At 33.5% G+C, this 14,691-nt stretch overlaps 1 protein-coding gene across 1 annotated transcript in view; it reads right to left on the bottom strand.

Annotated features, from left to right (window-relative positions):
- The window catches only part of Myo31DF (Unconventional myosin ID), a 130,254-nt gene that overhangs the window by 30,447 nt on the left and 85,116 nt on the right, over positions 1 to 14,691 (bottom strand). Inside the window, exons 2-6 of the mRNA XM_089636815.1 lie at positions 5,772 to 5,952; positions 3,137 to 3,258; positions 2,121 to 2,340; positions 1,482 to 1,682; positions 512 to 905 (exon numbers count right to left, since the gene is read on the bottom strand). Of these exons, the coding sequence (XP_089492941.1) occupies positions 512 to 905; positions 1,482 to 1,682; positions 2,121 to 2,340; positions 3,137 to 3,258; positions 5,772 to 5,952 (1,118 nt within the window). The remainder of the gene's footprint in view (positions 1 to 511; positions 906 to 1,481; positions 1,683 to 2,120; positions 2,341 to 3,136; positions 3,259 to 5,771; positions 5,953 to 14,691) is intronic.

A 14,691-nucleotide genomic window follows, 5' to 3' on the forward strand; every position in this document is an offset into this window, starting at 1 on the left:
CGTAAATATTCATTTGTTAAAAATCTTAAATCTCCAAAAGTTCTTCACAGATTGCTTTGAAATTTTGACACAATGTTGTATTTGAATATGCGTGTGTTTTTATATATCTATATTATATAGATGTCACTTGTGACAGGTAAAAACTTTTTTTGAAAAACAGCGCCATCTGTTGTACGTAAAAGCAACATGCGCTATTGTTTCTCTATTTGCATAGACAAACTAAGCCACAGAAATGCATGGCGGGGTACAGCTAGTCTTAAATAATAAATTTGTATTAGATAAATACAAAAACAAAAAGGTATACAATTTTTACTACATCAATAAAATGAGTACAAAATTTAATTCAGTTGATTTGGTCAGTTTCAATCAAAATTGCTTTGGATGGGATGGGATGGGTTACTGCTATTACTGCAGAATTGGTGTTATAAAAATATCTATTCTTATGGGATATGCGTAATCTTTATGGTAGTCTTCGTCCGATAACATAAAAAGAAGAATAAATAATAATTACCAATAAACAGTTGCTGCAGTTTCTCATTACAATAATTGATACAGAACTGCTCAAAGCTGTTTGTCTCAAAAATCTCAAAACCGTAAATATCCAACACTCCAATCAGCAGGTTCTTATAGGAGTTTGTTGGCACTTCGATGGCTTTATTGATGCGCGTCACAATCCACGTGAAGAGTCGGTCGTATACGGCCTTGGTGAGTGCGTCTCGGGTGTATTGCGCGTCCGTTACGTTGTGTTCTTTGCTGACGAGTTCACCGCCTGCGCTGAGCACTCGGCCGACCAGGGCAGACTTCAAGGCAGACTCGGAGACACCTAGAGCGCGGCAGCAAGGGGCTAGGGGACCTCCGACTTTGAGGTCAGAATCGCTGTTGCCCGGGGAGAATGTCAGCTCACTCTGGAATAAGACAAAAAATGTAAAGATATACTCTCTATGGGACTTGCGGGATTACACTAACCTCCCCACATTGTGGAATAAAGAAATTTCCTATTTTTAAGCTTAAATATGTACAACTTCGGACTGAGGCCAACGGAAGTGGCGCCATCTGTATGATCCGATATAGTATTGTTCGCTGACATGTAAAAAAGGTCCCAAATTCACTTTCAATCGCAGATAATGCATAACATTTTCAATATAATCTTTTTAACACATGTGTCAAAAATAAATTACAGCCACCTTCATAGATGGCGCTGTATGTAAATGCAACTTTAGCTTCCATAATATCAAAATCAAGAGGAATAATTACAACTTCTGTGGTTATGATAGTTATTATCATCTACACTCCATATAGATTAAAATCGCCAATTACCCATTATGTAATTTTTATTTATTTGGACATCCACAGTACATCTTTTACTACAAATGATAAGGTACTAAATATTCACGTACGTAATGTAAGGTTTCAATTGCAATAACGCTAGGTTAGGTTCTATTTTGTCTTGGAACCATATTTAATATAAATATATTTCTTACCAGTAGTATAACAGCAGCAACAATGGTCCAAACATCTCCAGTCTGCTCTTTTGTGAACCCAAGCGATGTGAAAGACGAATTAGTAGCGGAGAAGAGCTTGATATCTTGGGGGGTAGGCTTCTCGGCTCCTGTGAGCTTGTACTGTTGACCCTTGGACAGGCCCCAGCCCTTGCACTGAGCGTCGGAGCTGCCGCCAAGCATCTAGAAGGATTTTGGTATTAGGAGCACAGAATTTAGAAAGTTGATGCATTTTAACAATACAATTTACCTGTATGAAATGGATAGCATCTGGAAGGAGATCGGATATTAGGAGCGTAGAATATAGGAGGATGATGAATTTTACAGTGCAATTACATGTATTGAAAATAGACCCAGGTGGATCAAGACACACTGGCGAAGTGATCGGGTCAAATGTACACAATCTTTGATCTAAAAACGACACATGTAACAGGAGGAGATTTTACAATGGAGCTCGCAGTGATAGAACCATAATATCAAAAGAATATATAAATGGGTCATACATTTTAGGAAATGAGAAAAGTTTGAACGAAGACCAGAGTATTGAAGATAAAATTGAACTAAGTTTTTGGAAAGAACTCTTAACCTAAAATAATTGTAGGTTAGATTCCAGTTTCTGACCTGATAGAAGGCATGGAAGTTCCTTTCCCCAATCTGCTGAGACATGACCCTGGACTTCTCCAGGAGGTAGTTGCTGATATGACCTCCAATGGGGTCTCCCTTGTAGTCAAAGTGGATGTCCATGTATTTTCCAAAGCGGGAAGAGTTGTCATTACGGTTGGTCTTGGCATTTCCAAAAGTTTCGAGAATTGCATTGGACTGGATGAGGACATTCTTTACCCTGGAATTTGATGAAATAGATTAATTTACGAAGAAAAGTAAAGAATACATTATAATACAGTTATATAGCCATACAGAACATAGCAAGTATAACTATTAACAGGACCCTGTCAACTCAGTAGACTCAGTAGTAGAGTAGTAGTGAGATAATGCACCAATAGCTGTGCAAAATGTTCAGAGGATGAAGAAACACCCATTGATCTATTGTGCCAATATCCACTTTAATGGGAAGAAGGCTAAAATACCTAGGAGAAATGTTTTAGAGCCAAGAGACATTTTCATATACCCAATCATAACTTTGGTGACAATGGGTGCTTTGCAAATTGTTTTTGTATCAACAATAATAATTGTCAATACCTTTTGACTGACAATATTCTTATCGTAAAAATAAGTGACAATCCAAACTCAAGATGCACACTGCATACAATGTGCTTACCACGAGTTTCAATGTCTGGAAGTAGGACATTAAACTAAACAGGCATTAACAATCTAAAGAACTACGATAGCCATTGTCAAATGAAAACAATGAATCATTAGAAATAGAAGTTATTTGAAGGATAAAACAAAAACACAAAAAGAAATTATGATTCACATAAAGCCTTGAACCCAAGGGGTGCTATACCTAATAAGTATAATGGCTTCAGGTCCCACAGTTTACATAAAATTGTAATAGTCGTAAAATACCAGCTGTGAAAGAACCATTTGCATAACATTATCAAAACACCAATGTTATGGCTTGCCTATGGATATTGAGATTTAAGTTTGTTAAAAATGCAAATGATTATTGTTATTGATACCTGTCTATGTATTCTCTATGGACTTGTGTAGTGTTAGCAGCTATGTATTTCATGATGAACTTGGAAGCTTCAGTTTTTCCAGCACCAGATTCACCACTGATGAGAATGCATGTATCTTTGCTCTGAAACAAATAAATAAAACATCAGTAAAAATAAAATTATTGATGAATGGAAATAAAATTGAAGATCTAAGAATGCTTTTAAATTCTAAAGGGAATACCGATTAAAATTAATAGATTACCTACTAGTTTATTAATATTGAAGATAAAAACAGAAGTGGATCTAAAATAGATCCTTGTGGAACTCCATTATTTTTTTAAAACTATTATGAAATGAAAACAACATTTGTTTAAAACAATTTTTTAACCTATACTATGTAGTGACGTGCATTGCTACGTGACCAAAGGTAGGCTGTGATTAGTTACCCATAAGAACGCCTACGATTGAAATTTTCAATAGTTTTGATGTACCAAATGTATAACAAATATACTATTGAAACTATTAAAATTACTGAATCTAAAAAATATTCTAGGTCATAAAACCACATTCGGACAAAGAAATTATATTTATTTTGCGACGAAACTCCACAACATCCTTCCCCCTGATATAAAGTGAATAGAAAATTTGAATGATTACAAAACAAGAAAAAAAATCTGGCTGTAAGAGATTAATGAAAAACGACATAGAAAACCAATAAAACAGAAATGAATAACTGCGGTCCGCCTCAGCACAGGTTACCCTAGTAAGGTGACTAAGAAATACAATTTACTATACATATATTTAATATCATATTTTGTATGTACAATGTTTAAATTGTCGCTATAATAATAAAAAATAAAAAAAGTTTGTCAAGTTTGGGTAAGAATCTGAATAAATAAGCGTATAAGTTCCTTACTTATTTAAACATAATATATTTTAAAAATATTATATTCGTTTTTCTTGGGATAGGCACAGCATTTTAGTCCTTATGGACTGCCGCTGACACTAAACAAAGTTTTATTATTATTATTTTTAATGGTAAACTAATGTTTGAGAGACAAGGTTTTTTTATGTGTAGCACAAAGGATAACATATTATTTTTAAGTAATAATTATTACCCTGATGTTGTTGATGACAAATTTCAATTTATATAGGTGTTATAGGCTAAAAATGATTGCTTAAAAATAATAAAGTTTCATTAATTTAATTTGTAGCTAATTAAGGTAAATCTACGAACTGATTGGTTTCTACGAAAACAGCTTAAAATTATGCAATAATTATAGAACAGACCTCGCCGAATATTTATGAACATAAATAGAAAGTGATTTTTTGTAATACTTATAACTTATGTACCATATCTAGATAACCAAAGATAAATTCCCCTCATTACATGGTTATTGGATTACATCACTGGATAAACTGATGATTATTTGATATTCTTATATGTCAAATTCCTAATATCCCAACTCATATAGTTTAATCACATTTTCCAAGCAATATGGAAACTTAAACAAAATAAGTCAATATTGGCTTCAAAGTCCGTGCTTTGTATCGTGATTGTTTAAAATTACAGAAAGGATGAAATTTTCAGCTTTGGTACAATTGAACAAAAACATTATTGAAATTATTTTTATTTTAAATATAAAATATTATGAATGTTCATCATTGTTATATCAATTTTCTGCTGCCCTATCCATTCTGGCACGTGATGTAGATTCATGCGGAGTTACATAGAACAAACTTGGAACAGCCAGTGTAAACTGTAAATAAGTTATTTTTATTTGTTGGACAGAAAGGTATTCCACAAAAGACAAGAAAGCAGGTTGAGAACAAGCCATCTGAGGGTCTATGTTAATCGAAACTGGACACAAGAAACCTAATTTCAAAATGATGATTTTTATATTGTCCTAAAAATACATAAAATAAATTATTAACCAGGCTGTAATAAAATACTGTGAAAAGAACACGTGTGATCTTCGCCTACATTCTGCCTGAGCATTTTTTTTTGTCTTTTCATAAGCCTAGAAAAAAATATTAGTATTAAGATGACTAAAAATGGACTAACAATGTTATATTCACCATAGAAAATATACACGGTGTCCGGGAACTCTTTGTTCAAGCGGGAAACCGATGAATCTACATATCATTTGGAGTCGATTTTGAAGTAGAACTTTTTTTGATTCGAGTCCGAAGTTGGAATTTTTCAGGTAAAATTTGAAAAAAAAAATCGGTCGCTAGAGGGTTAATTTCAGCTATTTAATATGTTGTATTTAAAGCATAGATACGGCTCTAAAAGATTAACCCTTAAGTTGCCGGAAAAAAAATAAAAAATCGAAATACTCAGATCGAAAATGATTTTTTTGGGTTCTTTTTGTGATATAGATTCACTAGTTTTCCGCTTGTACTACGAGTGTCCGGACAATATGTGAATTCAAGTAGTAAAAATATCATGAATTGCAGAATTTCTAACTAATAAGATTTTCTAGTGTATTGTATTGTATAATATTACAAATTTAGTTCGGCAAACTCTGAAGAAAATTTAAAATTTGGGCAAGAGCTCCACAAAACAAAACACGATTTTTTATCAATTTTGACAGGTTTGAGGCGACAAAGCAATTTCAACCGCTCCCTGTACTAAATTAAAGAAGAATATTACCTGTTGTCTGAGGACCCTCTGGCACGCGTCGGCCACGGCGAACACGTGCGGGGACACCTCGAACATCTCCCGGCCGCGGTACTGACTCATGCTGGTGGCCCCATAGATGTCCAGGGTCTTGTAGGGGTTCATGGACACCAACACCTCTCCGATGTACGTGTAGATCTTGTTATGCTGGAACCTGAAAACCAAAGAGACAAAAAATCAATTGAATTCCGTAAGTCTAAACTTAAACTTTAGGGTGCACAGTTTAGTGTTTTTTTTTTTTACACAATTAGTCCAAAATCTTTTTTTTTTAAGTACCCCCCAATAATTCGACGTCACAAATTATGTCACGTTAGTAGGTAGACCAAATCCCCCATCAAATTATGTCACGTTAGTAGGTAGACCAAATCCCCCATCAAATTTGTAGAATTCTTAAAAAAATGTAGCTTTTTTATGTTGTTATTGTTGTTGTTGTTGTTACTGCTTCTTATTGGAGATGCCAGTGGGTTTATGACATCTCCAGTTGGAGTATGTTGTGAAGGCTAAAGTGTGCGGGGAGTGCATAAATCGATGAATGTGCGAAGTACGTAAGGTCGTAAGTCTCCTATTAAAATCATTTTATGAATGCAGCAAATTGGATTGCAGTTTATTTTATATTAGCGCAGACCTGAATTCCAATTAAAAAAAATGAAACAGAAAATAATTTTCTATTAAAAATATTATAGGTATCTACTTTATCGCTTACCTCAATCAAACAAACAAACACTTCCAATTTTAAAAATGACCCTTAAATCCAAATAAAATCCGAGTTTTAGAGTTCATTGAACCGGAGTTACAGGCAGATAGACGGAGTCACAACGGAAATTAGTATTTTGAATGACGAAAAGGTAAAATAAAATAGGTTACATCAGTGTTAAACAGACCCAAAAGTTCCTCTTATTTTTTATTGTTCTATTTTCATAGTGCATACGCTCTCGGTTGGGTAAGGTTAGGTTTGTTGGAGTGGCGCGCAGAATGCTATATTTTGATTTAATAATACCTACTTGCAGTACGCATTTTGCAGTATATTTTATGGTGTTGAAGAAAGAAAACAAATTCATAATAATTACACACATTCACAAATTCTGTTATATTTTGATACAATCAGTTGAAAACTTTTAAATATTTAATTAAACAGTGTACAATGATTCCAATTATATTATATTTATATTATTACAAGATTATTTATTTAAATATGTGAAGTGAACCAATACATTTTGTATTGATCAATATTTACATAAATTAATTGTAACATACACCGCCGGTCAAGGTCGCCGTATTGATTGCAGTGGTAGCAGATGTTCGAGTCAACGTCAAGAAAGTGGGACGTCGGCGAAACGGCCGGTGTCGATATTGTTTACTGACACTTTGGCCGGCGTGACACTGCCCCCGTAACGTGCCGCGCAGTCTGCTCGCGTAAAGGCATACCGTTATACATAACTAGCTGTAGTCCACCAAGCGTTGCTGTGACTCAGTCTGTCTGTGCAGATAGAGAAGCAATAGCGCGTGTTGCTTTTACGTTCAGATGTCATCTGTGACAAGTAAAAACACACGCATATTCGAATAAAACGTTGTGTCAAAATATCAAAGCAATCGGTGAATAACAATAAACGAAAGATAGCTTACAATGGAACTCTCGGGGTGGCAGAATTCACAATCTCTAAATAATAATAATAATATTTAATTTATATAGCGCCGTTTTCGTGAGAAATCACCTCAAGGGCATTAAACAAATCAATAGTATTAAACAAAGTTACTATCCGCGTCTGCATGTTTGTGTGCTTAGTACTTCTAAACTATGCAAAGGAGTTTCACTACCACTTAAAGAATTTCTTCCGGAAGGTTTATATTTACATATATAATACATGGATATTATATTTATTGAAAGTAGAGAAAAGTCGAGCAACGCCGGGTTCACGTCAGGTAGTATAATTATAATGAAGGATGAGTATTGCATTGCGGGGAGGCGAAACAACGATTTAGTTATTGTAATTAACATATGTCTAAATGTATGAAAGAGATATAATAATTATGCCGACGTACAAAAGGGTATGTCTGCTTTTGTTATTGCGTATTTTACCAGTAACCTTCCTTCTAGTAACTTGTACAACAGTGCGACAATAAACAGTGTTAATATTCTACCTACACTGTATTATTATATTTTACCCATCAATAATAATACTCAAAGATCATCTTGTAATCATTTAAAGAAGAAGTACCACAAGTAAAACACAAATGCACTACAGTGCATGAAGTAAAATAAAATTAGTTTTCCTTCTTTATAGCTGTCGAGCTTTTCTTATCTTTAAACCAATCACAGTCATTTCACAAAGTGTCTGTTTATCTACTGCGCCTGCTACGTCGGCTGACAGGGTGTTATGTCGTGATTTGACGGAAATAAGGATTAGGGGATCCGTGAACGGAAATTTGCTCTGACTAATAGGATTTGGGCACGCACTGTGGAACGGAGAAATCAATCGGTCGGATAGAAGACTTTCATTCAATTCGCGAAAGAATGGCAAAAATGATGTCCGTGAAAGTAGAATAATTTGGCAAAATCATAATACTTATTTATTCATACTATAAGCCCATACGGGCTTTTACAAACATGTGATATACATACAGGGCCGGCCATATGCGGGCGCAATTGGAGCGGTACGCTCTGGGCGCCGAATTGTCAAGGTGCTTATAATATCTAACTCCTAACAGTCCTAACACATCACCCTTGAGATTATTTTTCACAAAAAAGGCGCTACACAAAAATACAAATCATCCGAATTTTATTGATTACAGTGATCACCTACCCAGGCAGCCCACATATATTATTATGTGACCGGATAAATCATCAAAATGATAATTCATCACATCTTTAAAAAGTTATATAAAGTCATGGAAAGTGATGAAACAAACTTTATTAACTGGGTTAAGTAGGTTAGGTTAGGTTAGGTTTAAATTAAATTTTTTCATCATTTCTAATGACTTTATACCACTTTTTAAATGTGTGTTGAATTGTCACTGTGTTGAGTTATCATGGAACCATATTATTGACTAGCTGACATCTACCCGGCGTTGCTAGGGGTAGTGAATGATTTGGAGTTAAGTTTTGAGGTTGTGAATTCTTAGAAAAACATCCGACTTTTCTCCACTTTCTATAAATATAATGTGCATGTATTATATATATATATATATAAACCTTCCGGGAGAACTTCTCTAATTGATAATGAAAACCCTATCAAAATCCATTGCGCAATTTAGAAGAACTAAGCGCACAAACAGACAGATACGAATTGCGACTTTATTTTATACTATTTAGAGATTACAGTGATCACCTACCAAGACAGTGTTGCCAAGTTAGCATATTATATGCTAAATTTGGCATAATTACTCCATGTTTAGCATAACTATTATGCTTTTAGCATATAGCATATTTATTTGGCTTATTTTTACAGAAACATGAAATTAATAAAAACCACTTTTTTAACTAACAAAAATGATATCGATTGAAAAACTGGTGTCTCAATGGAGAAACATAGTTATTAAATGGGAATCCTTGACTTCCACTGTAGAGTTTTGGAATGAAGTCATGCAATATAAAGATGCAGCTAATAATAACCCCTTCGGTGATTTATGTCAGTTTGCAATGTCTATTTTAACATTGCCACATTCAAATGCGGACATTGAACGTGTATTTAGCCAAATGAGTCTGGTCAAAACAAAAACTCCGAAATCGTTTGGCAGTGAGAACCCTGAATGCCATTTTGTACGTGAGATTTGGCCTAACGAGAGCAGGAAAGTGCTGTTATTCTTACACTTATCCTGACGAAGTACTACGCTGCATTGGGACCAAAGAAAGTTACGACTCCGTCTCTCAGCCTTCCACATCAGCTGCTGTTAATGAAGAAGAAGAAGATGAAGATGAAGACATTGATATTTTATTTCACTGATTTTATTTCTAAGTTAAATTTATGTTAGCTTTTTGTTGGTATTTTTTAAAGTAATTTAGCATTTTTCTGGCATATTTTTCCCATCACTCTATTTCTCAATAAATACTAAGTTAAATTTATGTTGGCTTTTTTTGGCATTTTTTAAGGAATTTAGCATATTTCTGGCATATTTTTCCCATCACTCTAGCATATTTTGAAGTAGTTGAGTTGGCAACACTGTACCTAGACTACCTATATTATTGATAACTGATCACCTATGAAATTTTACAGAGCCGGCCCTGTTTACATAATAAGTGTCAATTAGTGGAACAGTAATCTAATCATGAAATAAAATTTGCTATTAATTATACAGGGTGTCCGGAAACTCGTAGTACAAGCGGGAAACTGGTGAATCTACATCACATTTGGAGTCGATTTTGTAGTATTTTTTTTTTTATTTGAGCTTTCGTTATCGAGTAAATCGAGTTAGAAGTTGATTTTTTTATTTTTTTTTAATCAAATTCTTATATATTATTACTGAAGATCAAAGTACCCAACTAATTAAAACTATTTGAAAGTAAAACAAATGAAGAAACTCGGATTTGAAGCATTATTTTGAAATCACCCTTCATTTAATCCGGTCTAATCATAAAATATTTCTGCTCTGCAGGGTTAAAACATCTGTTGTTCAACCCTAAACACCAGAAAAAACTTTAACCCTAAAATAGCCGAAAAATATTTTTTTTGTTTTTTTTTTTTTGTGAAAGTGCTCAAATCAAAAAACTTTATGTTTATTTGGGTTCCCCATGTGGTGTAGATTCTCCAGTTTCCCGCTTGTACTACGAGTTTCCGGACACCGTGTATAGAACCCGCGCGGAAGAATAGTATTATGCAAACATTATTATTATTATTGAGGTAGGTATGTTATTATAGTCTTCTTGTAACTATATTCCGTTCAGTAAAATACATTTACAATTACTGCAAAAGCGTTGCTAACTGTATGCAATCTAGATACAAGCGAGTATCTTTAGTATCTTAATGACTCAGTCCTGATATTGTAATTAGCAATTAAAAAGAATTTTTGATCGAGTAGTTCTAGTCGGTATTTTGAAAGTGGTTAGGCTCAGTAAATCAGGGCTAAAGTCAAGTCGGAAACAAGTCTCCTATGAGAGTTATAATAATTTTAATTCTTTCATCAAGTGGTTGCAATTTATAGTTTCTACAGGTAGACCGAGATTACAATAATATACAAACATTAATAACTACATTTATATCTTGTGAACAAGTATAAGTCAGGAATATAAATTATTTAACATCATTGACTAAGCTTAGAGAAGCCCCTGTTTTAACTCGAACGTTTTGCATTTCGTCTATCTTTAAATTTGTTTGTAAGTTCGGTTTCCATTTCAAGGTGGTAGCCGTTTGATTCAATAAAGATTCTATTTTCAAATGTAAAATCGTCATGTTTATTAGGACTTTCTTACTAGCATTTTTCCAATATTATGGTACCTACCTGCCTGAAGAAAGTATGAAAAAGAGTTGTCATTGAGACAGTGACATTTCTTTGGACAAATTGTTTAATTTTTCATTTGATTTTTTTTTAGGTTGCAAAAAATATAAGTACTCATTTACAAATCTAATGATTTCAGCGGAAATTTTGGTTTTAATTTTTTAACTAAGAGAAAATTAGAAACATGGTTCCCTGATGTTTAATCAAAATGAAAATTCAACACACCTTTAAAAAGTGATATAGAATCATTACAAGTGATGAAACAAAAACTAAGTTTAATAGTTACCTATGTAACCTATTTAACCTAGTTTTTGTTTCGTCACTTTTCATGACTTTATACCACTTTTTGTGGGTGTGTGGTATTGTCATTTTGTTGATATACCCGGTCACCCAAATTAATATACTACGGATATGTATACCTTAAAAAGGCCCACAGAAAAGTACGCGATGGCGTATGTATATATTCTAAGGATAACCCTTATCAACGCCGGGTACACGTAAGCTAGTTTATGATAAGTGTAAGTGGCCTTAATCAATAGTTTTATAAGTTAACTAGCTGTACCCCGCCACGCCTTGCTGTAGCTCAGTCTGTCTGTACAGATAGAGAAACGAAAGAGCTTTTGCATCTACGTCAAAATCATGTTTTTACCTATCACAGGTGACATCCATATAGGTATATAAAAACATACGCGTATTCGAATGTAACGTTGTGTCAAAATTTCAAAGCAATAGATGTAGAACTTTCGGAGATTTAAGAGTTTGAACAAACGAATAGCCGCTATCAATAACAACCCTTACGTACATGGCGATAAGGTTTAAATTCCCGCTTAACACCATCCGCCTGTTTTGATTTATGCAAGAAAAAAACATGGCCAAAAAGTGCCTTTTATTTTATTTTGTGGATGTTCAGGCATAAATATTTATTTTTTTCCGATCATTTTATAAATAACTTAATTTTCCACATTATACAATAAAATCATAACGGAAAATCGTTTCGTAAGTAGGAAATTTTGAACTTTAAAGCAGTTTTCATAGGCCTTATACATTATTTTGTTCTGGGCTTATAAAAAGACTTATCTAAAAAATACTCGATTATTTCAAAGGCCAAGATGTATTCTACTCGCAGTATTTAATTAAAGCATCTGAAACATTTGTAGGCGACCAAATTTTCAAACCAAAAACACATGATTTTGCATTACTACGTATGGCATCGCCTTAATTATATTTCGCTAATTTTTTCTTCACCGGAGACTAAAATTTCATCTGCATTTTTACCCCAAACAAGGTCAGGAATCACTGGTTAAGGTTTGTCAGGTACGTTTTTTAACACCCCGTATTTGAACGTCTGTAATTTTAATCTTTTGATTTTATTGCTAACTGCATTGGGTTGACTTTTTAGTAGTTTTATTTTTATATTGCACCTTTGTGTTTACTACCCTTTTGAGAGACGGGTTTTATTGTTGTCAGGTTGAAAGAGCGAGGTTTTCAAAGTACCTGAGTTAAGGCAAACATCGGTTTAAGGCGAAGCTTATAGTGCTAAATCACTATTTTTGATTAATGTTTATAACGAATTGTTTTACATTATGAATACCAAAAAATAATATAGATAAATTGAAAATTTTCCTATCGTTTCCCTTGAGTAGAATACAAATAAAAAATTTAATTACTCAATAAAAAATATAAATGTAAACTACAAAAAAAAAATATTTTTGCATTAGAAATGTATGAACGCATGAAAAAACAACTTAAAAAAATACAATATTATCTGTGCCAATTTCCATTAATTAACGTTTTTTGCTTTCTTATAAACTTGTTTACAATATTAATAAAATCCACTTTTGGGCTTGAAATCGAGCGTTTCTAGACTCCGTTTGTCAAGCGATTTTAATTCCTATTACCTCTAGTCGTGACGATATAAGGCATACCAAGAATATACACATTTTTGGCTTGTAGCTTCCTCTTATTAGACATCTCTTCCAGAATCGATAGATTAGTACATAGGTCTGGCTTCCATGGAATCATGATGATTCTTCGCTGACACCACTTCTCTAGATCGTCTATTCTTTACGCGTCATTTTCACCACAAATCCAGAATTCGTGGATTCAATTCTCATTGAAGAACGTTAAAATATATTGAATTGAATCTCGCTTGTGGCGAAGTATGCTGTAATATTAGGTTGATGTTTTGTTTTGACTATGAGGTGCAGCGACACAATTTCGCAATTTTCGAGACAAAGACTCGATGACATAAGACGCCTGAATTTTAATGGTATTTATAGTTCAAAGAGGGCATTGTTGCGGGTTGCACAAACTCAACTGGACGGCCGTGAGAATCTCAGGAGGCTAGAGTGTTTTGTGAAAAAAGAAACACTGTCACTAGTCTGGAGAAATAAAAATGCCTTTGTTTTCATTATGTAATAAAATACTTGTCTCGTTATGCTACCCGTAAGAAACGTTAAAAAAGATATTAAATTAAATTTTATATCGACTTCAAAAAGAAAGAAGGCGAAATTGTGACATTTACCGAAAACAACTATGTAAGTTTTTTAAAATTTAAAATATAATTTTTTTAAATGTTTATTATTCACAATCATCCAAACATGTTATCTTCTTAAGACAACACAATACCCTAAAATAAAATCGGAATATTAACGACGTAAGTGAAGAAACCGTGTACAAAAATATGCGACGCGCGACCCTGGTGTATTGGATAGACCTACGGCCGAATTTGCCTTAGCAAATATTAACGACGTAAGTGAAGAAGTCATGTAAAAAAATATTCGCTTCGCGCCCCGGCATATTGGATTATTTTAGCAAGCCTAGAAAATCGATCTTTCCGCGGGGTTTATTTTAATTAATTCTGATAAACGTATTATTAAAATCTCAGATGTTCCTAAACGAACGTCTCGTGAAGTTACTAATTCATCATCTAGAAAAATAAAATCCGGTGCTTAGCCCTAATTTTATGGTTGAAGAACGTTTTATAAAATTTTCAAACCGTTTAATATAATTTAAAAAAAAAGATAAGGTCCTATTTATTAATCAATCAAAAAAGCACTTATATTCTAATCTTCTGTAAACAGTTTAAAACAAAGTCACTATCCGCATCTATCTGTCTGTGCGAATAAATAAAAATAAATAAATTATGTGGTGCTATTAAACTACTGAAGGAAATTAAACACAATAATGAAAAGTTGGACCTAATTCTGGCACACACACCCTGTTTTAAGGCAAATTTTGATTAATTCGTAAGAGAACCATTTGATCGATTGATTTCATTTACATACATTTACAATATTACTTGAAGTAAAGCATAAGCTTTCAAAATGAACTTGGGTAACACATATATAATAGAAATGAATGGATCTGATGGATAGAATGGAGCAACAAACTCGGCTATTAATTACATAGAAACCGCACAGAATACGATCTTAAAGGTAATACTAAAAAAACATAGACTGAC

This window comes from Hesperophylax consimilis, chromosome 10, assembly GCF_061612785.1.
Source record: "Hesperophylax consimilis isolate HC1 chromosome 10, BYU_Hcon_1.0, whole genome shotgun sequence".
Classification (NCBI taxonomy): domain Eukaryota; kingdom Metazoa; phylum Arthropoda; class Insecta; order Trichoptera; family Limnephilidae; genus Hesperophylax; species Hesperophylax consimilis.